A 27,408-nucleotide genomic window follows, 5' to 3' on the forward strand; every position below is an offset into this window, starting at 1 on the left:
TTTAATAAAATTGTATTTACAAATTCGGGTGGGTAGCAGGGTTTGACCTTTGCAACATAATTTGTCAAACCCCGATCTAGGTTATTCTGCCACTCAGAGCATTAACATCTTCATCACCAATTTCCCGAGAACTTATTAAACAGAGTTCATGACTTCTGGAACTAGACAGGGCCACCTAGATCAAGGATCACCAACCCAACCCCTATGGCAGACAGCAGATGCTTACCTAGCATCCATTCTCTTTCTTTCTAACTAAAAGAAGCCCACTGTTGATGGGACAGCAATAAGCTCAACTAAGAAACTATATTTCTCAGCCTCTCTGTAGGTAGAGGTGACCACAGGACACAGATCTGGCCAATTAGACACAAAGAAGTCATTTGCAAGGTTGTTTAAAAAGTCCTTTAAAGAGGATTGGCATGTGGCACACAAATTCCTTGTGTTCTTTGCCCATCCCTCTCTTTCTGTTTGAAATGCAAATGTGATGCCCAGGGAGTGGTGAGAGCCACACCCCAGGAAAGCAGAGGAGAGGAGGCAGGAATATTGGTGACTGTGGAGCTGAGGCACAGGCCCTCTGGATGTCTTATAATGGGAGTAGAAATTAATCTCTGGTTAAGCCATGAGAAGTGGTTCTTCAAGAGAGGTTTTTAAAGAAAGAAAATAAATCTTTGGTTCGTCACTATAAGCAGCCTTTAAAGAGAAAAATGAATCATCCAGGATCCTAAAAGCCAGCAAGTGACTGAACAGAGATTTGAACTGATCCTGTGACTTCCATGTCAGTAGCCTTTCTCTCATGCCACTCCCCTCTCAAAGGCAGAATAAAAGACAGAATATGCTATTCCACACAACGTAGGCAGCATGTGAGTTAGACAAGCCTTACTTCTATCCAAAACAGATCACTTAACAGGCTGAAATAACTAGGAATTCTGGAACAAGAGGGGCAAAGAATAGCCACATACAAACCTTTGCATGACCACCCCCTTAAGCATTAAGCCCTCAGGATAACATTTGGCCTCAGTGTGTTTCAGCCCCAGGCCCAGAAAAGCAGGAAGGCCAGGCAGGGTGACATGATGGCTGACTTCAGGACCAGCTTCAATGACTAACGACCTCCTCCCTGGTGCCAACCAATCACTGGGGACACGTCTGGACAGCTGATGAATATTCCATTGAGACCCTCCTTTGAGACCTCCCTGCCCCACGGCTCTCTGGAGCATGCCTTAACCTTTCCTCTTCTCCTTCCCCCAGGCACATTCTCTCTGACTTTCTTTTTCATAAGCTCCAAGGACCCTTCTTTTTGCCTCTAACTTTTTTCCTGAGTCCATGCAGCCAAGCGGGCTCACTCCCTCCACTTCTGTGACTTTCTAAATAAGCTTTCTCTTATAATTTGAGTTCCTTGGCTCTGAATTCTTTCCAAGCTGAACTCAAGAACTGAGGCTGCTGAAGCAAGGTCCAAAATTCTGGTAACATTCCTTGCTACCAGAAGACATGGGAGAAGAGTGTTGAAGTGTGTGCATGCACACACACACACTTTGTTTTGAGTGCCTATCCTAGGAAATTAAGAGATGTGGGTTGTAGGCTTAAACCTGCAGGTCATTAGGTTGATACATAATTTGGTTCTGAGTTTTCCAATCATTTACCAAAAGGAGATGACTAATCCAACATTAGTTTTAAAAGACAGACTTAAGGACATTTGAAAATATTTGAGAAGTATAAAGTGCCATATAATTATGTGGAATTGCTATAATAAGTGGATAAATGCAACTGATATAAAAGGCAATAGGAAAGAGATTCTTTCCTACCTCATTCAAACCTATAAAATCTTTAAAACATCTGTTACTATGATAAATACCATAAGAAGCCTCCGATCGAAATCTTCCTACAAAGAAAGTCAATAACTTCACAGAGTCACCATCAGCCTACAGTATGAAAGCATTATACCCATAAATAATATTTTTCTGTGCCATTTGAATGTCAGTTTCAAATATTAACAATCGCTCATCATAAATAATTCAGAAGAAATCTCTTAAGAACAAGGACATTCTCTTATCCAACCACAATATTATCATGTCTAATACTATTAATAATAATTCTAATTTAATATGGCTACTAATGAGTAATATTTATAAATAAGTACTAATTATCATTTAATTTATTAAAATTTACTTAATTGTATTAAAAAGTATTTATTTTTAATCAAAGGCTAACCACTCCCAAATACTTGTGCTTTAAGTGTGTTGCTTCAAAATCATTCAGCCAAAAGGAGTTAATTTTCACCCATATCATTTTTATCGGTTGTCAATTAGTATTTGGGTTGGATTCTTTGACCATTTGTTTTGCATCTTTGTATCTAAATAGTTATAGAATATAACAAGGAGCTCTTTTGAACATCATATTTTACAAGAAAAAAGGGAAGAAGGTAAGTAAGACAGGCAGGATTATTTTCAACCTTTGAAGAAATTTCTAAGACATATTCATGCCCCCCCCCCCCACAGAATTATAGCAAACACATTCAAAATTTACCCCCCTTCCAAATAATTACAGAATTCCTAATCACAAATTCAAGTAAGTGGAGCCTGCAACTTGGCTTAAGTGTTTTAAATAAATACAAATCTGCTACTTAAACAAGAAGACACTCGGAGCTTACCCGATTTGAAACTGGAAATCAACCCAGAAGAGAGGTAAGTAGCAGAAAATCATGTGTCATTGAACCTCAGATGGACTATGTGAGAGGCACTCCACATAAACTGCCCATGATTAATGCTAATGAATGGACTGGGTTTTACCACATTCATAAAAGGTTAAGAATAAGTTGTTTACATATACTCTATTCTTCCCTCATGAATAAATGTTCTTCACAGGCTCAAAAACCAGTTACTCTAAAATATCTGATGACTGAAAAAGAAAATTAGGTTACAATGAGGGGAAGCAACTTTACAACCATAGAAGCAATACTAAAATCTATTCTGAGCATTATAATAATTATGTATTTATTTATTTACCCACATCCATGAAGTGTAACTTAAACCCTATTCAAACTAATCACTCAATAGACTGTACAACTCAGCCTTCAGCTTCATATGATTTAATTTTCCTTTCCTCTTGCAACATTATAATTATGTGCTCCAAGTTTACAGTAACTAATATTAGCGGTCTCTCCACATGCTCACAAATTAAAGGAACAGACAAAAAGCTTTTTGATCACCTAATCAGTACCCTTAGGAGAAAAAAATATTGCTAATGTGGAAACAAAGATCTTTATTTTTTTTTCTGTATGGGATAAATTCCTTGTGTGGTTTTAATTACGTCCTAATATTTCATAAATATCTTTTAATATAAAATTCAAAATAAAGTACTTATTGTGAAATAGTCAAGGAGCTCCCAATTCTGTGATGGTCCCAACCTTTATACTCAAGTCCATGGCCCCTAAAATCCAACGGACCAGCAACAAAACTACGGCTCTTTTTAAAGTAACATGACACTGTTTACAGAGTTGTTGTTTTTGTTTTTTACTTTTTTAGTACTGTGCTTATTATTTGCTTTCCAATCAAAGAATATTACCAATTTATTTCCAGTGATCAAAATTTGAAAGCTAATATAAATGGTCTCTTCTTTCTTTCCCAAAATGCCTGAGTAGGAACACATGTGTGGTTAACATAATCATCCTCTGCTATTTAGAAAGCTCCAAGTGTCCAAAATATATGGGATTTCCAGGCTCTGAGAGAAGGCTAATTGTGTAAACAGGGAACCTAAGCCACAGGGAGAAAACCAACTTCAGCTGTGAATGCCCAAAGCCCTAGAAAGTTACACTTCTGTGGCTGGTGACCCATTTCCATTTATGCTGATAAGTCCATCTTGTTAGTCAGCTGCTGATCAATCCTGTTAGTAATTTAATACCATAACAAGATTTTCTTTTTCCTTATTTGCGAGAGGAAAAACTGAACAATGGTTGAGACTGCCCTGAACAAGCTTGACCCAGTTTTATTCCAAGGTTCTCCTTTAGAAACAATGCATCAGCCGTGTCACAAAAGGTAACTTCTGGTTTTCTTGGGAATTGTGATGATTCTGTTTCTTACATTCAACATGCACTGAAAAATCAAATTTAGGTATTACTCAATTTAATAAGTAGATGAACTATGTATTTTTAAATGATGATTGCCTGGATCAATGAATGTGATTTTTAACCATTCATTCTAGCCAAATAATAATAATAATAATAAGTCAAATTTTTACTTCTTTCAACAATTCTACTGATTATAATGTAACCACTCTTTCTATTATCAAACCTTCTAGCCTTCCCACACAAGCTTTCTGCATCTTGTTTTAAATAAGATACATTTCTGGGAACATTATTTCTTAAGCTTCTATTCTTTAAAAAAAGGAAGCCACTCCAAAAGGCTGTAACAACTCCCCAGAAGGAGAAAAGCAAAAGTATTCCATTTTGCCATTAGCTTCCTAAAGAACATTCTTGAAGGCCCTTAGAAAACCACATTTATTTCTAAAATGACTGTCATCCTTGTAGCCTTTGGCTATCTATTTTTTCTTGTTTCCTTTTGTCCCCATTCCACCTAGTCACTTAAATTTATTCTGATTTATAAAACTTCTGCATACAAAAATATTCTGGGATTCTACATAAGTATCTTATGTCATTTGGGAAGAAAAATATGATTTATTTTGCAACTCTGTGACCCTCTATGAGATGTACTCCAATTAAAAAAGAAAAATATGAAAAGTACAGTACTATCTTCAATAAGTTTGTGTATTATGACACAGTTTAAATGCAAAGTTGTAGATGCCAATCAACTATCAAACTTTAAACCATCTAGCAAAGACCTTGACTCAAAGACCATCTTCACCATTTCTGGTCCGCCTTCTTTCCCAGCTCCTCAGAGGAGTTATTTTTGACTCAGCCACTGCACAAGCTTGAACTCAGACCCTCCAAAGCCCAAACCCAAAAGATTTTTCTTGATATTCATTTACATCTCTAGGCTCATGGATATCCTTTGGTTATGTCCAAACAATTTCTTCTGCCTCTGGTTTCCAGATCAGTGTCCTTGGCTGCATCCACTGTCTCTCTCTCTCTTTCTCTCTCTCTCTCTCTCTCTCTCTCTCTCTCTCTCTCTCTCTCTCTCTCTCTCTCTCCTATCTCCTTCACAGGATACTTCCCCACCCCCCACAAAAGGCAGATATCCTCTAAGGCAGTGGTTCTCAACCTAGGCTGCACATTAGAATCACCTGGAAATCTTTTTAAAATCCTGATTTCTGGGCCTCATCCTCCAGAAATTCTGTTTCTTTGTTACTAATGTTGTGGCCCCACCCCATAACAAAGAAACAGAATTTCTGGAGGATGAAGCCCAGAAATGAGGATTTAAAAAAGATTACCAGGTGATTTTAATGTGCAGCCAAGGTTGAGAACCACGGCTCTAAGGTTTTCACCTACAGCTCTATTCTCAATTCATTCAACAAGTATTTTAATTGTTAGAAACTGTTCTAGCTGCTGGGATATAACAATGGGGAAATAAGAGTAAAATCTCTGCTCTCATACAGGTCATGCTTTGCTGAAGGGAGATAGACAATAATAAACAAATATGTATAGAATAAATCAGGAAGTGCTAAAAACAAAATAAAACAAAACAAAAAAACAAACAAACAAACAAAAACAAAACAAAACATAAACCAGAGTAGGAGAGTAGGGAAATGAGTAAGAATTTTAAGTCGGGTGGTTAGGGAAGACCTTTTTAACAGTATGTCATGCAAGCAGATTCAGCCTTCACAGCTGAATCATCATTCTGTGGATGATATCATAAAGTATGAGGACAAGCCCAAAGTCTCAAGCTCCAGTCCTATATATCCCACTGACTGCCTTGCTTACAAATACCTCTATGCCAAAATGGTCCAAATCAATGCCATTCTCTCTGTATGTCCAATGTTCTATACATGACATTCTCATAATCTCTTATTGGCATGCAATTTCAAATCCATCAGAGTCAAAACTCTAGTTTTTTTATGTCTCTTTGACTGTATCTGTCACATTCAAATAACCACCAAGCCCCAGAGGTTCTCTCTTTGAGGCTCTCTGGTACCTGACTCTCCTTTCTATCCACACTAATCCTGCTTCTCTAATTCTCCTGGCCTTCACCCTATAGCTGCAAAGTACATGCATGGCTTTCAATGAATATTTGTTAATAAGAAGATGGTAAAAATTCTGAAAGTATAAGAGCCCAGGGCCCAAGAATGAGTAATAAAAATAACTTCTCCTAGGAGTCCCTCAAGCTCCAGATAGTTGCAAAGGGAAAAGATTTTAGTGTTTGAAAAAGAGAAACATGCATAAAAGATGTGGAGAAAGTCTTGTAAAACTCCAGAACTGCACTGGAGAAGAGAACGGCATATTTTTAAAGTTTTCTGAACTATAAAAAGATATTCATGAAACATAATTGATAATCTCAGGTAAGAAGTTAAAATGTGTAACAACAATGTATTTTTCTTCCTCCTATGAAAGCTAATGCTCATGAATTATTGGGGTATTAGCTAAAAATTTGGTCACTGAAAGAGAATATTTATTGAATATAACTTTTCAATTTGGCAGAAAATCACAAGAGTAGACTCCCTTCAACCTCAACTGCTGATGGCATTCAGTACTTGACTATAAACCTATGATATCACTAGTATTCTAAGAACATATCCCAAAGGAATAAAAGAATATAGTGCAAAAACACTTTTTAAAAATCATAATATACTTATTCCACATAGAATTTTTCAACAATGGTTACACAGACTGTAGGTTTATAATACTAATAACTTAGCTTAGACATTCAAAAAGAAGAAGAAAGACATTTGAGATTTGTAGATATCATTTTAACAGCCAGTATATTTATTAGTGAGCAGAAGCAACTAAAAAATGTTCTGTGACATTACTTGTTGAGATCTGGGCAGGAAACTATAATGCCACCCTGAAGTTCACATACCACATGTGCAGCCACAGTTTGCATGATAAAGGAGTGATTCATGAAACCAAGTTCGTTCAAAAATAACCATGAATCGGAAAAGTTACATATGAATCATTGCAAGGGTGTGTGTGTGTGTGTGTGTGTCTGTGTGTGTGTGTGTAATCACTTAAAAAACACAACTAAAAAGAACATCTATTTATTTTCCCTACCTAACTAAGCACTCAGTCTATAATCAGCTGGCTAGCATGAAGTATTATTAAGGCACTATTTTTACAGTACCCATTTTTATGGGTTTTGTATGTTACACAAACAGTGGTTTTTAAAAGATGCATGAATTGGTTACTCTCTTTTATGCTCCCTATATTAAGTCAAACCAAAGCTCTGGATCTTGGCATAATGGTAATGCAAGTAGAAACAAAAAGAGTTCAATCTTCAAAGTATCTTTCAATTGTACCCTATTCATTCTATCACATTAAAGTCTGATTTATCAAAAATAGATTTTTAAAGAAACCTACATTTATGATCATTGCAGTTTGTTTAAAATTGCAAAGAATGAAAAATCTTTATTTTAATAAGTCACTGAGCACTTTAGAATACATACCAACATTATTTTATCATAAGTGTAAAATTACTTTTTTAAAAAAATCCCTTATTCGTGCAGAGGGTCACAGATATCAAACATACCACCACTCAGAAAAAGACAGGGTTATTTTAAAATTCTGCTATGACCTTTAAGAATCTTAGATTTAAGGTAATTTTACCATTAATTGTCAATTAAAAGTATATCACCTAAACAGTACAATATATAAACTGTCAAAAGCTATGAGCAGATAATTCACAGATCATACAAAATGCCAAGTTATAGATGAAAAGATGCTTGACCTCACTCATCAGAAAAAGAGAGAATAAAACTGGAAACCATTTTTTAAATACATTATTTTGGGTATATTTTAAAAGTTTGAATCTGTAATTCTTAGGATTCAATGTCCACTATGTCATGGGATCCAGTGGCAAAATGAAATACTGCAGTCAAACTGAATAGTTTTAAAGAAGAGAATAGTTTTAAAGAGAAGAGTTTTTAAAAGGAGAGTGCAACAAACCAATAGAAGAGAAAGGAGTAGAGTTCAGAGAATCCTTAGCAAGGACCCAAATCTGGCTCAAGCATGTCAAACTCACGGCCCATGTCCATTCCCATGCCACTCTCAGGCCAGCAAGAGTAAAGTAGAAAAAGTAGCCTGCAATACATGAGGACTGGCAATTCCACTGATTATTCCAAGTTTTCAGACCACCTGACTCCACTACCCGCAGCATCTGCTGTTAGGACTGAGGAAGCCGAAAATGCCATACTGAATTCCACAGGGACAGAGGCCAGTAACTCACAGGTAGGTAGAGGGCAAGTCCCATCCCAGCAAAAGCCAACAGAGGGAAGAGGATGACCGTGAATCAGATACTCCCTCCCACAATGACAAAGAAGCTCCTTGGAATCCAGTCTTCACCCAGTGGAGATGGAAGAGGGGACAGACACATATAAAGTGCCATATAAAGAGAGACTAGGGCACTAGCAGCATGCAGGCAAGGAGTCGCATTAATCTGCGTTAGAGAACATAAACAGAGTTAAAACAGGCACCACCCTTCCTGCAATTCCCAGCCTGTGCTCAGGAGAGGCTGTGTGGTGTCAGAAATCTGGTCAAGTCTGCCCCAGCCACGGACCCATACACGGTCCATCTGCAACCTTGCAGCCTGAGCCTGGTGATAACCTGTCCTCAGCCCTCTCAGCATGGACACCAGAGGTTCCCACTGGCCGCAGCCCAGGACTCGTTAGTGAAGGCCCCACACAATCTACAGGCAGCCCTTGTGGCCCAGAGGGTCAAACCAAGTAGGCATTCCCCCTGCAAGCAACCTGTGGCCTGTGTGCTCTGTCGACCTCTGTGTCCACTGCACACCCAGCCACCGACTGCTCATTACCTGATCCCCGGCTGCACTCTGTGGCCTATTGTTTACCCAGCACCTCCAGACCAGTCCCACCCTGGCCAAACTAGTCAACATCTCTGATACCTGGTGGCCAAACCACACCTTCTCAAACAAGGTCTGAGCCCCTTCCAAGTATGTCCTTCCTTGGACCCTCTCTCAACTCTAGAGGACCACACAGTTTCCTTATATGTTATAATTACTCTTTCATTATAGTTAACAATTCTTCATCTCAAACTTCCCGATTAACCTAATGTATGATTTCTATCTCCTGAATGGACCCAGAGGGCTAACTACCTCCTAATGTCAAAATCAAAGCCTGTTAACGTTTCCTCTTTCTCCCCTGATGCCTCCCTCAAAATCAGCATTTCCTCTCTAATCCCTGGACCATCCCCAGCCAACAGTGGGAAGAGACTGTTAGGGGAAGAGAGATATTAGGGGAAGAGACCAAAGGGTGTACCAAGGTGTTAACTGTGTAGTGAAGGCAACACAGACAAGTAGGAATAAGTCACTCCAAAAGGACTAATGGATGATGGGCCCTTAGAGCTGGCTCCAGGAGGCTCTGGGATTAGTGGGGAGAGAGGGGCAAGAAAAGAACATGAACACAGACATGACAGTAGGATTAGACATGGTGAGGGCTAGACACCACGTCATCCCCTAATATCTCTCTCCTGTAGAGATGGTCTATAGCAGTGGTTGGCAAACTGCGGCTCGCGAGCCACACACGGCTCTTTGGCCCCTTGAGTGTGGCTCTTCCATAAAATACCACGTGCGGGCACACACGTACAGTGCGATTGAAACTTCGTGGCCCATGCGCAGAAGTCGGTTTTCAGCCTGGGCGAGTCTATTTTGAAGAAGTGGCATTAGAAGAAGTGGGGGTACGTTCGCTGAAGTCGACCCCTCAGATTGAGGACGGAAGGCCAGCTTAGGAGTACCCTAATTAAGTTAATAACAATGTACCTACCTATATAGTTTAAGTTTAAAAAATTTGGCTTTCAAAAGAAATTTCAATCGTCATATTGTTGATATTTGGCTCTGTTGACTAATGAGTTTGCCGACCACTGGTCTATAGAGCTCTACTCTATAACCCTCCCCCCAAACACCATCCTATTTGTCAACTTCAGAACACATATCCTATCACATCAAACGTGAATGCCTACATTGAGATTTTAAGGCCTCTGAGACTTGGCCTTACCTGGCCAGTCCAGCCCAACCACACATTGGGAATACTTCCCTCAGGTAAGACTCATGCAGGTGTCTAGCCCTCACCATGTCTAATCCTACTGTCATGTCTGTGTTCATGTTCTTTTCTTCCCCCTCTTTCCCCACTAATCCCAGAGCCTCCTGGAGCCAGCTCTAAGGGCCCATCATCCATTAGTCCTTTTGGAGTGACTTATTCCTACTTGTCTGTGTTGCCTTCACTACACAGTTAACACCCTGGTACACCCTTTGGTCTTAATTCTCTAAGCAGACATACACCACCCTTCCCATTGATCCAGTGATACTCTTTCTCTAATTTATTTGTTCACGGCTAATTACCCTAATATATTTAATGCTTCATATTTCTTATAGTGCTTGACAAATATTTGCATAGTGATAAGTTCAATATAAAATGAAGAAAAAACTGGACTAAGTCAAATAGTTTTAACCCTTATATGGCTTGCCACATGGAGCCCAAGCAGGATTTCAACCCAACCCTATACAACTGTATGTGGCAGCACTGAACCCATAAATACTGGATTTATGGATGGACGTGGAAGACTACTATGCTAAGTTAAATAAGCCAATCTGAGAAAGACGAATATCACATGATCTCACTTATTTGTGGAATCTAATGAACAAAATGAATTGACCAGCAAAATAAGACCTAAAGCATGAAGGCATGAAACAGAATGACATATTTCAATGTGGGGATGGGGAGATGAGAAGAGATAAACCAAAAAACTTATATGCACGGCCCATGAACACAAGCAATGGGGTGGTGAAGACCTGGGGTAAGGGTGGCTGGAGGGAGGGTGGCGGGGGGGGGGGGGGGGGCGGGCGGAGTAGAGGCTGGGCAGAAGGGAGTAAACGGGGGGGGCGGAGAATGGGAGACATCTGCAATAATGTCAACAATTTAAAAATACATATCCTATCTAATAAAAGACAAAAAGGGTAATTAACTGTACCTCCGCTACGCTTCCCATTGGCTAATCAGTGAGATATGCAAATTAACTGCCAACAAAGATGGCTGGCAGCCATGCAGCTGAAGCAAGCAGGAGGCTTGCTTGCTCCAGTGATAGAAGAAGCCAAGGTTCCCCGCCTGCCGCGGCCTGCTCTAAGCTCCGAAAGCAACAGCTCCAAAAGCAACAAAGTTTCAATTATAGAAGCTAAACAAACTCCAGATACCTGCTTTCAGCCAGTTGCAGCCTCAGAGCTGGAGTGAGCAGGACGGCAACCAAGTTTCAATTATAGAAGCCAAACAAACCCCAGATACCTGCTTTCAGCCAGCTGCAGCCTCAGAGCTGGGAGCGCCAGTGACGGCAACAAAGTTTCAATTATAGAAGGTAAATAAATCCCAGAATAAAAAATAAAATTAAAAAAAGAGAGGCTGGGAGCTTCAGTTGCTAGTCAGCCTCAAAACGGCCCTCAGCCCCTCATGCAGGCTGGCCAGGCACCCCAGTGGGAACCCCCACCCTGAAGGGGGCGTGACCAGCTGCAAACAGCCATCAGCTCTTCACCCAGGCTGGCCAGGCACCCAAGCGTCGGGACCCTCACCCTGATCTGGGACACCCTTCAGGACAAACCAGCCGGCCCCCACCCGTGCACCAGGCCTCTATCCTATATAGTAAAAGGGTAATATACAAACTGACCCTAACAGCAGAAAGACTGGGAATGACTGGTCACTATGACACACACTGACCACCAGGGGGCAGACGCTCAATGCAGGAGCTGCCCTCTGGTGGTCAGGGAGCTCCCACATGGGGGAGCTCTGCTCAGCCACAAGCCAGGCTGATGGCTGCCAGTACAGCGGTGGTGGTGGGAGCCTCTCCTGCCTCCTCAGCAGCGCTAAGGATGTCTGACTGCAGTTTAGGTCTGCTCCCTGCTGGCAAGTGGACATCCCCCGAGAGCTGCTGGGCTGCCAGAGGGATGTCTGATTGCCAGCTTAGGCCCAATCCCCCAGGGAGCGGGCCTAAGCCAGCAGGTGGTCATCCCCCGAGGGGTCCCAGACTGCGTGAGGGCACAGGCCGGGCTGAGGGACCCCCTCTACCACCACCCCAGTGCACAAATTTTTGTGCACCGGGCCTCTAGTTAAATAAATAAAAATGCTGACTTTTTTTTAAAAAAAGTCAAATTATATTTTAAAACTTTTAAAGAAAGTTGTACCTTGAACTTTATTTTAGTAGAATTTTATTCTATTGTATATCACTCAAATGCAAACAATATCTCACAGCTTGGGCATTAAATTAGTTATGTGACAAATTTCACGCTGTAGTAGCTACTGTGATGGAATTCTTTTCACAACCAACATTAATTGAGGGTCTAAGTCAGCCGTGGGAAAACTACGGCCCGCGGGCCGGATCCGGCCCGTTTGAAATGAATAAAACTAAAAAAATAAAAAGACCGTACCGTTTTATGTAATGATGTTTACTTTGAATTTATATTAGTTCACACAAACACTCCATCCATGCTTTTGTTCCGGCCCTCCGGTCCAGTTTAAGAACCCATTGTGGCCCTCGAGTCAAAAAGTTTGCCCACCCCTGGTCTAAGTCTATGCCAGGCCCTGGACCTAGGTCCAGGGATAAAAATGTGGTACCTGACTTACGAAGCATATAGCACAGTAAAGAAACCTATATTTAGAAGGAACGTTTTCTTGATATTATACTTACTGATAAACTTGTTTTGCATAGTCTCCAGCAGAGCTTGGTGAGCATCCTCGGCCTGTAAAGCGTGTGAACATTCTCTAGCCAGTATGGTGCGTACAAGATGCTCCCCACATCCTAGAAAGTGAAGGAAACCAAAAATGGCTGAGGAAAAGCAGTAGTAAGCATCTGTCTTGTGTTACGAGCATTAAAACACCCTTATGCACTTCTTAAGAAGTAGCTGTGCTGGAGAATAATTCAGTGATGGATGAAATGATTTCTATGAGCAATCTAGTCATTTTAGTAATGAGATTTGGCAGAAACTGGAGAAACACGTGACTGTCTAATCTCAAAAGAAAACACACACACAAAAACAGCAAAATCTTTTTCATAGTAATGATTTGTACAATACAAGAATTTAGATTCTCTACCTAGGAATCTCCTAGGGGTCTGTTACATTTCCATGGTTGGGTAACTACAGAAAAAACTCTGCTCTATAATTTCTTTATCTGTTTACATTCCATTAACCCTGGTCTCCCATTTCCCTCTCGTTCCCCACACACCTGGTAGCCTGGGGGAATATGAATCAGCCAGGACCAATCTGAATATCCCCCTCCCTACTTTTCACTGAAATGTTCACCACACATCAACAGCTGTAAAGTGGGCTTAATAAAACAGCACCTTTCTCATCTTCTCATGGCAATTTATATAGCTTTCAAGGGTGAATACTCTCTGTAGTTCTAAAAAAAGAGTGCGTTTTAACCCCCTGAGTTGAATTTGACCCTTCAGACGCACTTTAAAAAGGGTAGGCATGGTGGTGATGGGCACTGCCTAGAATCTGATTATAGTATCTACCTGTTAAAAGTAGAAACTGCCTATAAAAGTACAGACAAAGGAAATTTAATTCATAGGCTGTTAAGTTCAAATAAAAGATTGCTAAAGAAAGAGCCTGATTTTTTTCTTAGAAATAAAAAATGTAAAAAAACCTACTCTGACAGACATTGGAGAGGTAAGCCTTTCTTAAAATATAGTAAATGATATTTCACATGCTTTTTTATATATGAAATCAATTTCACTATTAAAATTACACGGTCCGCTTATTCAAATGAGAAGGGTAGATACACAAGGTTTTTCTTAAAAACTTTTTTCCATTCAAAATGATTCCTCTCCCTAATGGAATAGAAGTCCCCATCTCAAAAAAAAATCCTGCCAAAGGTGTTCTGTTAGTTCATTAGAAAATCAAGTCCTCCATTAATTCACACAACAGGGAAAGGGTATCAAATGATCTAAGCATCTACTGAGACTAAAATATGACTCAACCCTATCATCAAAAACAATCACAGCAGCCCTAACCGGTTTGGCTCAGTGGATAGACCGTCGGCCTGTGGACTGAGGGGTCCCAGGTTCGATTCTGGCTAAGGGCATGTACCTTGGTTGCGGGCACATACCCAGTAGGGGGGTGTGCAGGGGGCAGTTGATCGATATTTCTCTCTCATCGATGTTTCTAACTCTCTATCCCTCTCCCTTCCTCTCTGTGAAAAAATCAATAAAATATATTTTAAAAAACCAATCACAGCAAAAAAAAAATAAGCATCTCCAGGATCCACTCAGTTTCTCCAACGGACCAGGGACACAGTAACTTTGTTTCATGTCATTAATTTGCACACAGATACGTGCATGCACACACACTACACTGGTAAATGGAGAGGGCTGGTAATTAGCAATCCCAAAGAAATGCGGATGAAGATTATTAAATTAAATAACCTCTTTTAATTAATGCCTTAACATTCTTAAATTCATGAAACTTAACCAACACAAACATATGATGCATAGTTCTCTGTTCAGCTTGTATGTATTATGACAGGCATTAGGCACTGACAACAAACCTTGCTAAAGATACAAGCTGGAATTGTTAAACCATGCTGGTACCTTTCATTTCAGAAGTATTTTCGTATATAGACTTCTCATTTCTCTCTCTCATCCTCTTCCCCCCTCTATACATACATGCGCATATAAACACACATGTGTATATTACATACACACATACAATATAGGCTCATTGCCAAAAGTACAAACTGTTTAAAAAATACTAAGTTTTTTTAAAAACCATCTGATATTTTGCCTGAAAGAATTCCCCTATACTTTTTGGTAAAGTGGAAAAGTAAATACCCTTCAAGATTTAATTATGTCTTTGTGAGTATCTACACTTACGGGAAGACTTAGGTATGCAATTTAATATATAACTTTGTAGGCATGATTATAGCGATTCCTGTTTGGTTAAATTTTTGCAATATTATTTTTATAATCAGAAAAAAATGACAATAAAGCAAATAGAAACCATTTTTGACATTTACTATACTAAGCTCATGAAACTCCATAAATTTTAATTCCCTTTGTGTACATATCTGATGTTGAGCAGTGAAATGTTATACTTTAGAACAATAATAATTGTTAGGAAATTGGCATATTATAAGCTAAATGAGTGTTCAGAAGGTTATGTACACACACCTCGAGTCAAACAGCTAAACCACATGAAGTTAACATTACATCAAAAATACACAATATATGTCAGAGTGACTTTTTCCTCTGTTGTTCTACAGGAATAGCAAGCAGGGTTTCCCTGTGATTGACTTTACCAAGGAACTTTTAAAATTATGACTACTATTCTGACATATATCACCTCCAACATAAGAGCCTTGACACCAAAAGCTTGTTCTCCTGCAGGTTCCAATCAAAGAAAAATTTGTCTTCTGTGATTTTACCCACAAAATTCCAAGACTTCTTAAACATGATGCCATATAGCTGATGTGTAATTCAATGGAAAACAGTTCCATTCTTTATTCAAAGATATTAGAAATAAGCCTTTCATTACATCCTCCTTTTGTCCTAACTCATGCAAGAGTGTATTTATGTTCTCAGATCTCAGCAGGAAATATGGATTATATATAGAATGAAGACCTAATACCTAACCGAGAAGAAAAGTGAAATAAATACCAAGTTCTAAAAGAACTTAGAAAAGTACACACTTATTTAGCATCAATAAAAATGACAACTGAATGATTGAAACACATAGTGAATTCATAACTTATGTTTTAAAAAGCTTTTGTTGGCCTGGCCAGGTGGCTCAGTTGGTTGGAGCATCATCCTGTGCACTGAAGGGTCATGGGTTGGATGCTTGGTTAGTGCACATACCCAGGTTGCGGGATCAATCCCCAGTCAGGGAGCATAGAGGAGGGAACCAATTGATGTTTTTCTCTCTCTTTCTCCCTCTCCCTTCCTCTCTCTCTAGAATCAATGAAAAACATATCCTCAGGTGAAGATAAAAAAAAAAAATCCTTAGTTACTTTTAGAGGATAATATGATATGGAAACAACTTACTCTTCTGAAAACTGGTAAGTAAAAACCCAAAATGAATTTCTCCGTAGCTCTTATAGGAACTATACAGCAGGGTAACCAAATAGTTTATGAAGAAAAATTTTCTCCATAGAATTATCCCAGCTAATAAATAAAGAAGAAATTAACAGAATTAGAATATTACCATTTGTAATATTTTTTATTTTTTTTTATTTTTTATTTTTTTATATATTTTATTGATTTTTTTACAGAGAGGAAGGGAGAGAGATAGAGAGAGTTAGAAACATCGATGAGAGAGAAACATCGATCAGCTGCCTCCTGCACATCTCCTATTGGGGATGTGCCCGCAACCCAGGTACATGCCCTTGACCGGAATCGAACCTGGGACCTTTCAGTCCGCAGGCCGACGCTCTATCCACTGAGCCAAACCGGTTCCGGCTGTAATATTTAATGCAACAGTCATAACTGGCTGCTAATATCACAAGAAGATTCAACCAGAGAATACATATCTCTTGACAAAATTACACGTTTACGGTGTCTCCCTCTGCCCGCCCCCACACACACACACTGAAAATATTACTAAATCTAAGGAAACCTCCAAATTCAATGATCACTTTGCAGAAATACAGGGCATCAAGAAAAAGCTACAGTTAACATCAAACTTAATTGTGAAAGGTTGAATTGTTTCTCCCGAAGATCAGGAACAAGGCAATGATGTCTGCTTTTATCACTGCTATTCAACAATACTCTAGAGGTTCCAGCCATCACAGTGGGCAAGAAAAAGAAATAAAAGGCTTAAAGATCAGAAAGGAAGAAGTAAAACTGCTCCGACTTGCAGATAATATAATTGTTTATGTAGAAAACTGCAGGGGAAATCAACAAAACAACTATTAGAGGTATCTCCCCAGATTCTTCCTATCTGGTTAGCAGCCTAGGGCAAAGTTCACAGCAGATACCTGCCTGGTACTTACCAGTACCCAAAATGTGGACCTGATTTCCACTTCCTCCACCCATTCATTCACCAGATTGTTACCGAGCACCTACTTGGTCCAGAATACACAGCAGTTGGCAGGGGTGCTGCTGCGTATTTCCAGATCTCTCCTGCTTGGCTACTGAGTACTCACTCAACTGTCACTGTGGCCAATCAGATGCCAGAACCCTGTCTGTGTATCCTACATGCCAACCTTAGGGATTTAGATGGTAACCCAGGACTCAGCAGGAACCCTGGACATTCCCAGAGCCAGTCTCTAGGGCCAGGTGACCTGTTGACCTCAATTGTTGGCCCAGTCTCAGCAGACTCTCTCGCAGTGCGCTACCTGTTGCTGAGACCCTGGTATGTGCCACATCCAAAGACTTCAGAATTATAATAAACTTCCTCTCTTGTGGAGATCATTAACCTATCATGATCCACACTAAAGACAAACTCATAATAAAAAATTACAAACCATAAACACATATATGCAAACACACACACACACTCAGAAGGTAGAATGTACAGATGCAAAAATCAGAATGATCAAACCAAGAAGTAGTGATAATAGAACACTGGTTGGCAAACTGTTTCTGTAAAAAAAAAAAAAAAAAGATAACGTAACTATTTTAGGCTTTGCAGACCACATTGGATCTCAGTCAAGTATTCTGCTTCTTTTATTTTTGTAAGAACCTTTTGAAAGTTTAAAAATCATTCTTAATTCATGAGCTGTACAAGCATAGGCCATGGGCCTAATTTGACCCACAGATCACAGTTTGACCATTCTTGTAGTAGAACAATCTATAGCACAAAGATTAGAAAAAGAAAGGAGATCATAATTTTAAAGAACAGAGCAATCTGGGAGCAGGAATCAAGAGAGGTATACAGTTTTTCAAGGAACTAAATAAAACTTTTCAAATTAAAAAATGTTTAAAACAATGCATGTAACAAGAGTAAATGCAATTCAAGCAAGAGAACAAGATATATCAGTGAAAACTAAAAAGCAGCCTAGAATGATAGGCTGAATAAAAGTGAGGAGTTAAGAAACCTAGAGTATAAAATGAGAATATCCAGCACATTACCAGGCATCCTGAAAGAGAGGAGAATGGATGGGAAGGAGGCACTAATATTTGAAGAGACGATGGACAAAATTTCCAGTTTTTTAACCAACTTCTATAATAAAAATCTATTTTTTCCTCAATAGGTTTGTTGTCTGACTTCAATGTTACACTTCTATATTCACAATACTTTCTCTTCAGGCAAGACAGCAACGAGAAAGGGAGGTCTCCCATGATGGGGTTTGGTCAACACATGTCACTTCCCCATATCTGAGGTCATGAGTTGGTAAGAGTGAACGTGAACTAATGTTACAAATGTTATATTTCATCTGACCTTAATCATACACTTAGTATTTTTATTTCAGCTCTAGTAACAAATGTATCCTTCAAATTAGGATAATGAAAAGTAGGTAATGTAACAACCCAATAAAATCATATTGTCAAATCATGTTTTAGTCCCAAAAGGTAACTAACAAACTAAAAAGTGTTTGGAATGAGGATCGAGAAACACGAAAATTTACCAACTCTTGGCTGACATTAAACATAGAGTTTCATTGCATTTCAAGATAAATTTTAATCTTTTATTTTTGTCTCATTTTTGTGGTGGCAGCAGTGGTGCTATGAGCCAAATGATTACAAAATGGAAATTAAAAGGCCCCTAATATCAAGTTTTTAATGTAGTGTCTACATGTAGGGTTTTAAGGTAGTATTTAAATGGTAGAGGATTTTGATATAATTCCTCCGTGAACACACATGAGTTGAGTCTTCACAGTGTCCCCATGGTAATCAAACCTGGAGCCTATTATACACAAGAAAATGAGATTAGGATTTTTAAGTACAACTCCTAAACTCCCAGATCTTTCCCTCCTTTGGGAGATTTTATTTCTTCTAAACCACACTAACCTCAGTTCTGATACAAAGAGCCCCCAGAGGGGCAAAGCGAAGTTGCACTCACAGGAGAGACATAACCCACATTCCCAGGCAGCCTGCGTACAACAAGAACACAGGATCAGCAGCAACAAAAGCTCACATTCAGCACCACTGGCACACCACACATCTCCAAGGATCACTGATGATTTTGAAGTATTTATGTCATCTTATAAATGCTGCCATTCACTCTCGCTGCGGCTAGTGGGCATCTGAAAAATCTTTCAACACATCCCCTGTTAGAAGTCCACAGGGACAGATAAGTAATGAAGAAAGGCCTTTCCAAATTTAAAAGGAAACATTTGGTACTTCAGTTTCCAGTATTGCAACATCTCTTTTTCAACAAAGGAATTTATGACACAGTACGTCACCTTTTCCCTGTCGGAGGACTTACTGCCAATTTTGGAGTTGGGTTACTTCTGGTTTTCAAGCCTGTCTTGTGAAATTAAAGAAAGGGCTGCCTGAAAAGTGATGGAGCACACATGATTTCAGTGCTCACAGTGTCCCCATGGTTATCACACCTGGAACCTATTATATACAAGGAGACAACATAAGGAGCTTTATAAAGAGGTGGAATAAGTAGTGAAGATGTTTAATCTGGTCAAGTCCAAAGGTTATAGTCGCCAACACACATTTAGTGTTTCCCCAATATTCAGTTCTCTCTAATCCACAACCCCTTTGGATATGTATAATAATCTATCAAAAACAACTCAGGCCTTTCCAATTTTTCGTTAAATAATATATAGACGAAAGAAAAACCAATTTTACAATTATCTCCTAGAGAGTTCCTCTTGCAAACTTAGCATTTCATAATTATTTATAATGTGGACAAATATATTAGAACAGTTACAACTAAACATAGGAAAATATCTCCTCTAGAACACAGTGGTAGGCATATTCTACATATACTAAATGTTTGATATTTATTAGTTATTATTGTTATCAATTTTATTGCGAAGTTATAACTAAATCACAAGATTCAACTATCTGAACAAGAAGTAACTGCGTAAATGGGAAGAGTTCCAGTTTTGTAAATGTGCAAATACTTTCATAGATTAAAACCTATTTCAAAAGAACTAAAACAAAAAAAAAGCTTAAAAAAAAAAAGAGTAGTGAAAATCCTTTATCCAATCTGTCATATCAGAGGGTCTGTGGTTAAGAACACAGAGCTGTCCCCTCCCAAAGCTTGAGCCAGTCCTTTCTCTTGCCTTTTGTCAAAGTCACATCTCAATGTAGGAATTGATTCAATATTCACTTTGAGTGTAAATACAGATGATGAAAGAGAATCTTGCTTTCTGCTCAATTTAGTTAGCTAAATTATAACATTCTAATTAGGACACCAGGGACAAATGGTCCCAGCATGGGAAAAAAAAAAAATCAGAGGCAACCACCCACAGTAGAAGTGGTGTTGTTAGCTATGATGGAGCCCTAAAATTCTATCACTACCATTGCATTTGTCTGGAATGCATACTACATCTATGAGCATTAGACTTATCTACACTTGAGAACTTCATTAGGGCAGAGGCCATGAAAGAAGCAGCCTGTGTAATATCCAGTCGATGCTCTCGAACCTCTACCTGGATTCCTGTTCCATTGGAGAGAGCAACCACAGATAGGGAAGCATCTCCAGTGGACCGAAAATGAGTCACCTAAGATCTGTGTGCCTCAGTTTCCTCACTGGAAAAAAATAAACTATTTAGTTTAAATGGCTTTAAATTCCTCACTAGGAAAAATAAATAACAGTTTAAATGGCTTTAAATTCCTCAAGAGGACATAATTTGATAACTGAAAGTACTTTTTAGAACTTCAATAACATTTTGGTTAAAATTTAGTTAAGAGACTTGCAATGGACAGAATACGTATGAGAAATCCCTTTTAAAAAGCTGTTAATTAATGAAATAATATACTTAGATTACATTCAACTACAGAAGACTTTATTTTTTAAGGGGAAAGAGAAAAGATCATTGACTCACTGAGTCACCATTAATTGATCAACTACTATATATCCGGGGCTTTCACAAATATCATATCATTAAGACATTAGATTAACATGTATGAAAGCATCATCATCCTGATTTGACAGGCAAGAAAAGTGAATTGGAAGAGCTAAGATTCCAAGATCCAAGTCTTGTACCTCCAAGTAACATGTCTGCTCCATGATGTCCACCACTGCAGAAATCAGGCTAATGTCAATATACAAATAAAGAAGATACAGGCAACGAAAACTCAAAAGCCTCTAACACCTGAATCCATGGACAAGATCAAAATAATAATTGCCTGCAAATAAGTACTGCATTGAATTCTAATATCAATATTTGGGACTGTAGATAGCCCCCATATCCTATATAATAAAAGCCTGATAATGCTGTGTCCAGTCGTCTGTTCAACCAATCAAAGCATAATATGCTAATGATATGCTAAGGCCACTCAACCGCTCGCTATGACGTGCACTGACCACCAGGGGGCAGACAGTTGACCAGTCGCTATGACGTGCACTGACCACCAGGGGGCAGATGCTCCAACTGGTAGGTTAGCTTGCTGCTGGGGTCCTGCCAATTGGGACTGAGCAAGACAAGACGGGCCGGGCATGGAGCCCTCCTGTGGTCCCTCCCCAGCTGGCCAACCTCCCACGTCCCTCCCCTGCCCCAATTGTGGACCGGTGGGGTCCCTAGGCCTGGCCTGTGCCCTCTCACAATCCGGGGCCCCTCAGGGAATGTCAGAGAGCTGGTTTTGGCCCGATCCTGCAGGCCAGGTCAAGGACTCCACTGGTGCACGAATTCGTGCTCCGGGCCTCTAGTTTAACTATAACATCTTAGAAACAGTTAGTCACTAAGCAGGTCTCAAAGGAATGTTAAAATTAGAGATTTCATTTTGCAGCGAGGCCACAATATGCACTTTATGAGTAAAAAACAAACAAACAAACAAAAAAAACAACAAAAAAAAACAAGATAGCCCTGGCTGAGTGGTTCAGTTGGTTGGAGTATCATTCCATGCAAAAAAAAAAAAAAAGTTGTAGGTTCAATTCCTGGTCAGGGTACACACCTGGGTTGCAGGCTAGAAACCTGGTCGGGGCATATACAGGAGGCAACCAGTTGATGTGTCTCTCACCTCTCTCTCTCTCTCTCTCTCTCTCTCTCTCTCTCTCTCTCTTTCTGTCTCTCCCTCCTCTCCTTTCTTTCTCTAAGTAAAAAAACATATCCTTGGGTGATGGTTAAAAAAAAAAAGCCAGGATGAAGTAATAAACATCAACAATAATGTAGATGTAATGTAATGTAAATAGATATCTCAGTATACATAGTGATTATATAGGTAGTGTAAAGCCCACAAGCAGAAAGGACATAAACAAAACAGTTATGCTATACCAGAAATTTAACCTATAACTACTAAGCAAGCCATATTAAACATTAATTAATAACTTTCTTAATGACAAAATTTAGAAGTGATTTATAAGGGTGATTCAAATGTCCAGGGCCTCTTTAAAAACTGACAAAGGAAGTCTGAGTTGATGTTATTTCTCAATAAATTCCTCTACACAAAGGAGAGACAATATAAATCATTTCATCAGTTTTAAAGCTGTACTCAAAGAGTTTAAAAACAACACTCAGTATTTAGAGGTTTCATGAAGCATGATGGGGAAAAGCTTTAAATCTGCTCACCAGTCACTGCTTATTCCTTTCTCTATTCAACACAGTGTCATGGGTGGTTCTGAGAGTGAAGAAAGACACAAGAGTTCTGAAGGGGGGAGGAGGGATGATAATCATATTCATTTATCTAGATCTGAGTAGAATTTAAGGAAAAACAATGAAGAAATAGCCCCAAGCTATCTTACCACAACTAGTAGAACTATCATATAAGCAGATAAAATGGAAAAGCAAAACAGGTAAGCCACTTCAAATGAGACAGTGTAGCAAAATGCAAATAGGCAATATAAAATTTAGCATTTTTCGTTTGACATTATATTAATAATGCTAGTAAGAGAATGAAATACAATCACTTATATTACTTTTTAAACCTTTTACTTTAGCCAAGAAATTTATTTACAATTTTATTCAAAGTTACTAAGATCACGCTTCCTAATTTCTCCTAGGTCAGTGATGGCGAACCTTTTGAGCTCGGCGTGTCAGCATTTTGAAAAACCCTAACTTAACTCTGGTGCCGTGCCACATATAGAAATGTTTTGATATTTGCAACCATAGTAAAACGAAGACTTATATTTTTGATATTTATTTTATATATTTAAATGCCATTTAACAAAGAAAAATCAACCGAAAAAATGAGTTCGCGTGTTACCCCTGACACGCAGGTCATAGGTTTGCCATCACTGTCCTAGGTCAAGAGAAAGAAAGTTATATCTTTGCCTAAAATTAAATGGTTCAAGAAATTTACAGAAAATCCATGTGTAGATTCCACTGGACCCACAAACCCCAAATTAACAACCCACCCAGCTATTATTTTATTTAAAAATCTATAAGCATATGGTTATAAACAAGTATGCTAAATTTTCATTTTGATTTCCAATAAAAATACTGCGCGGACCATGAATTCTATGTGACAAAGGCAACAGTGACACTATCATTACCTAGAGCAGCCGTGGGCAAACTACAGCCCGCGGGCCGTATCCGGCCCGTTTGAAATGAATAAAACTAAAAAAAAAAAAAGACCGTACCCTTTTATGTAATGATGTTTACTTTGAATTTATATTAGTTCACACAAACACTCCATCCATGCTTTTGTTCCGGCCCTCTAGTCCAGTTTAAGAACCCATTGTGGTCCTCGAGTCAAAAAGTTTGCCCACCCCTGACCTAGAGGCTAACATGAAAGTTTTGGTGAAAATAATGAAATTAGATTATCATGGTGCTTACTTCAGCAGCACATATACTAGTATTACATGTTAGAACCATACCATTATTGGTTAAAAAGAAATTAGAGAAATGGCTGGTTCTGGGTCTGGCTAAAGAAGTATCCAAGAGGAGTCTGAGACATCTTGTTCTACCTTAAAACAAAGACACTATCAAAGATAGCCATGTCAAGGACCACAGAAGCCAACTTAAAGGGGCTTTCATTGACAAAAGATGAAAACATATTACCAGCAAAAAGAATAATGGTTCCAAACTCTTTACTGTGTCTTTCAAGCCACCAAAACTGATCCCTTGGATTTCCACTCTTAGTGTAGGATAGAGAAATTTGCAAAAGTCCATCACACCCACCCTAACAACAGCAGCAAGCCAGATAAGCTACAACATTGATTTTTTTTTTTCCAAAACTCAGAGAGGTGACGATGCAAAGATATTTCAATGAACTAAATTTCCAAAAGGGACAGGCTTTTCCCACGAGAGAAGAGGTCAATGGCACGTTTATTCTCCAGGAAGCAGTGAGAAAAAAGAGAAATGCTACAGATGAGGCTAAGGAGACACTAGTTGAACTCTAACCAACTTTAAATGACCACATATGGGCTAGCATAAGGAATTCTAATCCAGAGAAACACCATAAACAGAGAAAATCTGATTCCACACACTGACTCTTTCCCTGTAGGTCTTCACCAAGAGCTCCAAAGACCTGGAGTTAACAACATCCACACCGTCAACCACACAGGTTTTCCGTAAGTGCAAAGCAGCAGCATGTTGAAGGCTGGGAACGAAAAGAAAGCCAAAAGAGAGCCTCCCCGACCAACCTGGGTGCACAGAGCTGTCACCCAGTGCAAGGCAGTAGCCGCCAGACAAGGGGAGACAGGCAGAAGAGCTAAGAGAAATTCCTCAGAAGCACATGGGTCTTTCCTAAGTGCACTGCAGCAGTCCTTCAAAACATGAGGGCAGAGCAGCAAGATGGAGGAAGATCTTAGAGGTGGAGAGAGATGAGGTTGGGGGCTAAAACCCACATAGCAAACTTCACAGTAAGCTGGCAGCCAGGCTGTGAAGGAAAGAAAGTAGGGAGAGGGGGAGAAAAGGGAGAAGTCAAAGGGGAGGAGAAAATTCTTCGCCAGCGGATCTGCAGTATAAAATAACAAAGGGCATTCTTTAGGCTAAAGGAACACAATACCAGAAGAAGCCTGGTAGTAGGAGTAAAAAGTACTAGAAAGAAGAACTGATTATGTAAAAAGAATTTTAAAAATTGTAAAAGCCATTAAGTGTGTGCACTTGTGTGTGTGTGTGTGTGTGTGTGTGTGTGTGTGTGTGTCTTTAAAAGATAATTAAGTCATTAAAGCAAAAATAACAATGATGATGTGTTGTGGGATCTATAATATAACATGGACTTTAAAATATATGCCAAGAGCTCAAAGGGTGGGAAAGAAATAATGGATTTACACTGTCAAAAGGTTCTTACATAGTTTATAAAGTGATATATTATTACTTTAAAATAAACAATGGTAAATTAATGGTGCACACTGTAATCTCTAGAGCAACCCAAAAAACATAATACACAGAAGTATGACAAAATATTAATAGAGGAAAAAATTAAAATACTAAAAAAACAAAAAAACAAAAAAACTCAACCCAAAGGAAAACAGGAAAAGAACAGAGGAACAAAGAAAGAACAAATAGAAAACAAAAAGCACAATGGGCAGATTTAATACAATTATATGTCAACAATTATATTAAACATAAATGAACTAAACACTCCATTTTAAAAGGATCAGATTATCAATGTGGAGTTTTTAAAAATCCCAGTTTGTTTATAAGAAAAAGACTTTAAATATAATGGCAAGGTACGCCAAAAGTCAAATGAGTGGAGAATTTGACTAGCACTAAGCATAAGAAAGCTGATGTAATTATATTAATGCTAAACAAAGTAAATGTCAAAACAAAGAGGATTATCTAGAAATAAAAGAAGATATTTTATAATGAAGAAGTATCAATCTGTCAAGAAGATATAACCATCCTAAATGTGGATATATCTAATAACATCTAAAAATAGAGCTGTATTTAGAATACTTCCAAGTGTTAAGAATTTCTATATTCCGAGGTTGGAGGGGAGAGTAATAATGGATGCAATAAGCTGAAACACATCAAATATACTAGTATACAAATCCATAAGTTGACAATTTCTCATGAACGAATAAATAAATGTAGATTTAAAATAAATAAATAAACCCTAATTGAGTATATTAGGAAATTGTCTAAGTATCATCTTATTTTGAAAATTGAGGTATAAATTAAAAGGCTTGAGATGACAAGAAAAACGGTTTTTTTTAGAAGAATTACAGCTAATAAATGCAGGAGAAATCATAGAATTCTGGGATGTAGACACACAGAGTATTATACAAAAGTTAAAATAAGTACACTAGAGTTAGAGAACTATATGGACAAATACTATGAAAACATAATATTTAGGGAAAGAAGCAAGTCACAGAGAACTATATACCATATGATACCAGGCTCCTATAGCTCAATAAAAATCATTAAAAAAATATGTTGTTTAGGATGCATACATATGTGATTAAACATTTTTTTTAAGTAAGGAAATGATACACAAAATGTAGGACAGTGGTTATCTCTGGAGGAGCAGCAGGAGTTTGGGAAAGAGTATGAGTATATAATACCATTATTAATGTTTATGTTAAGCTGATGATAAGTTTAAGGGATTTAATTTTACTTTTATTTTCATAACTTACATATATAATACCTTTGTATATGAATACAATAATTCAATTTTAGAATACTTAGTTATTAACAAGAAAAAATATATAACCAGGCAATTTGATCTATCAAAATCCTTAAAAATATCCATTCCTTTTGAGTCATCAAGTATATTTCCAGAAATTTATGTTAAGGAAATAGACAAATAGACAAAAGCTATGTATAAGAAAATCACTGTTATTAGAACAGCAAAAATAAACAAATAAATAAATATTAAATAAATAAATAAATAAATAATAAAACAAAAATCAATAAACAACTCAATGGTCATTCTAAGTAACTAAAATAACCACTGAATAGAATTTTATGCAAATATTTTAAAGTAATAAAATTACTATTTAAATCACTAACTTAGGAGTTAGAGTACCAGAACCCAAGTTTGGCTGCCTGCTGCCACAAAAATCAAACTCATAAGACAGATGCTGGTGAATAAGGAAAGAGGTTTGTTCAAGTGCCAATCACCTGAGAATATGAAGAACTCTTGTCACAAAACCCATCTCCACCTCTCAGTGCAGGCAGAGATTTTTATAATGATGGAGAAGAAAAGCAGAACAAAGAAATCAAGGGGAGGGGGCTCAAAAGTTCTCTACATGCATGCCAGCACAGTCCATGCCAATAATAAGGACCTCAAAACTGGTCAAGTGATGGTCTGGTGTACATCATCCTGGTTTAATGTCATCCTGCTTCTATGGCTGAAGGACAGCAAAGCTCCCA

At 38.4% G+C, this 27,408-nt stretch overlaps 1 protein-coding gene across 16 annotated transcripts in view; it reads right to left on the reverse strand.

Annotated features, from left to right (window-relative positions):
• TASP1 (taspase 1) overlaps positions 1–27,408 on the reverse strand; it is a 256,206-nt gene that overhangs the window by 79,400 nt on the left and 149,398 nt on the right. For 14 of the 16 annotated variants that reach the window (XR_004969959.1, XR_004969958.1, XR_004969960.1 and 11 more), the window contains one exon: positions 12,779–12,889. The exons of the other annotated variants lie outside the window; for them this stretch is intronic. Coding sequence is in view for 11 of the 14 variants with exons in the window: in XM_036322238.1 (XP_036178131.1) it covers positions 12,779–12,889 (111 nt within the window). In the remaining 3 variants the exon portion in view is untranslated. The remainder of the gene's footprint in view (positions 1–12,778; positions 12,890–27,408) is intronic. 16 annotated transcript variants of the gene reach the window in all.

The sequence above is a fragment of the Myotis myotis genome, unplaced genomic scaffold (genome assembly GCF_014108235.1).
Source record: "Myotis myotis isolate mMyoMyo1 unplaced genomic scaffold, mMyoMyo1.p scaffold_m19_p_9, whole genome shotgun sequence".
Taxonomy (NCBI): domain Eukaryota; kingdom Metazoa; phylum Chordata; class Mammalia; order Chiroptera; family Vespertilionidae; genus Myotis; species Myotis myotis.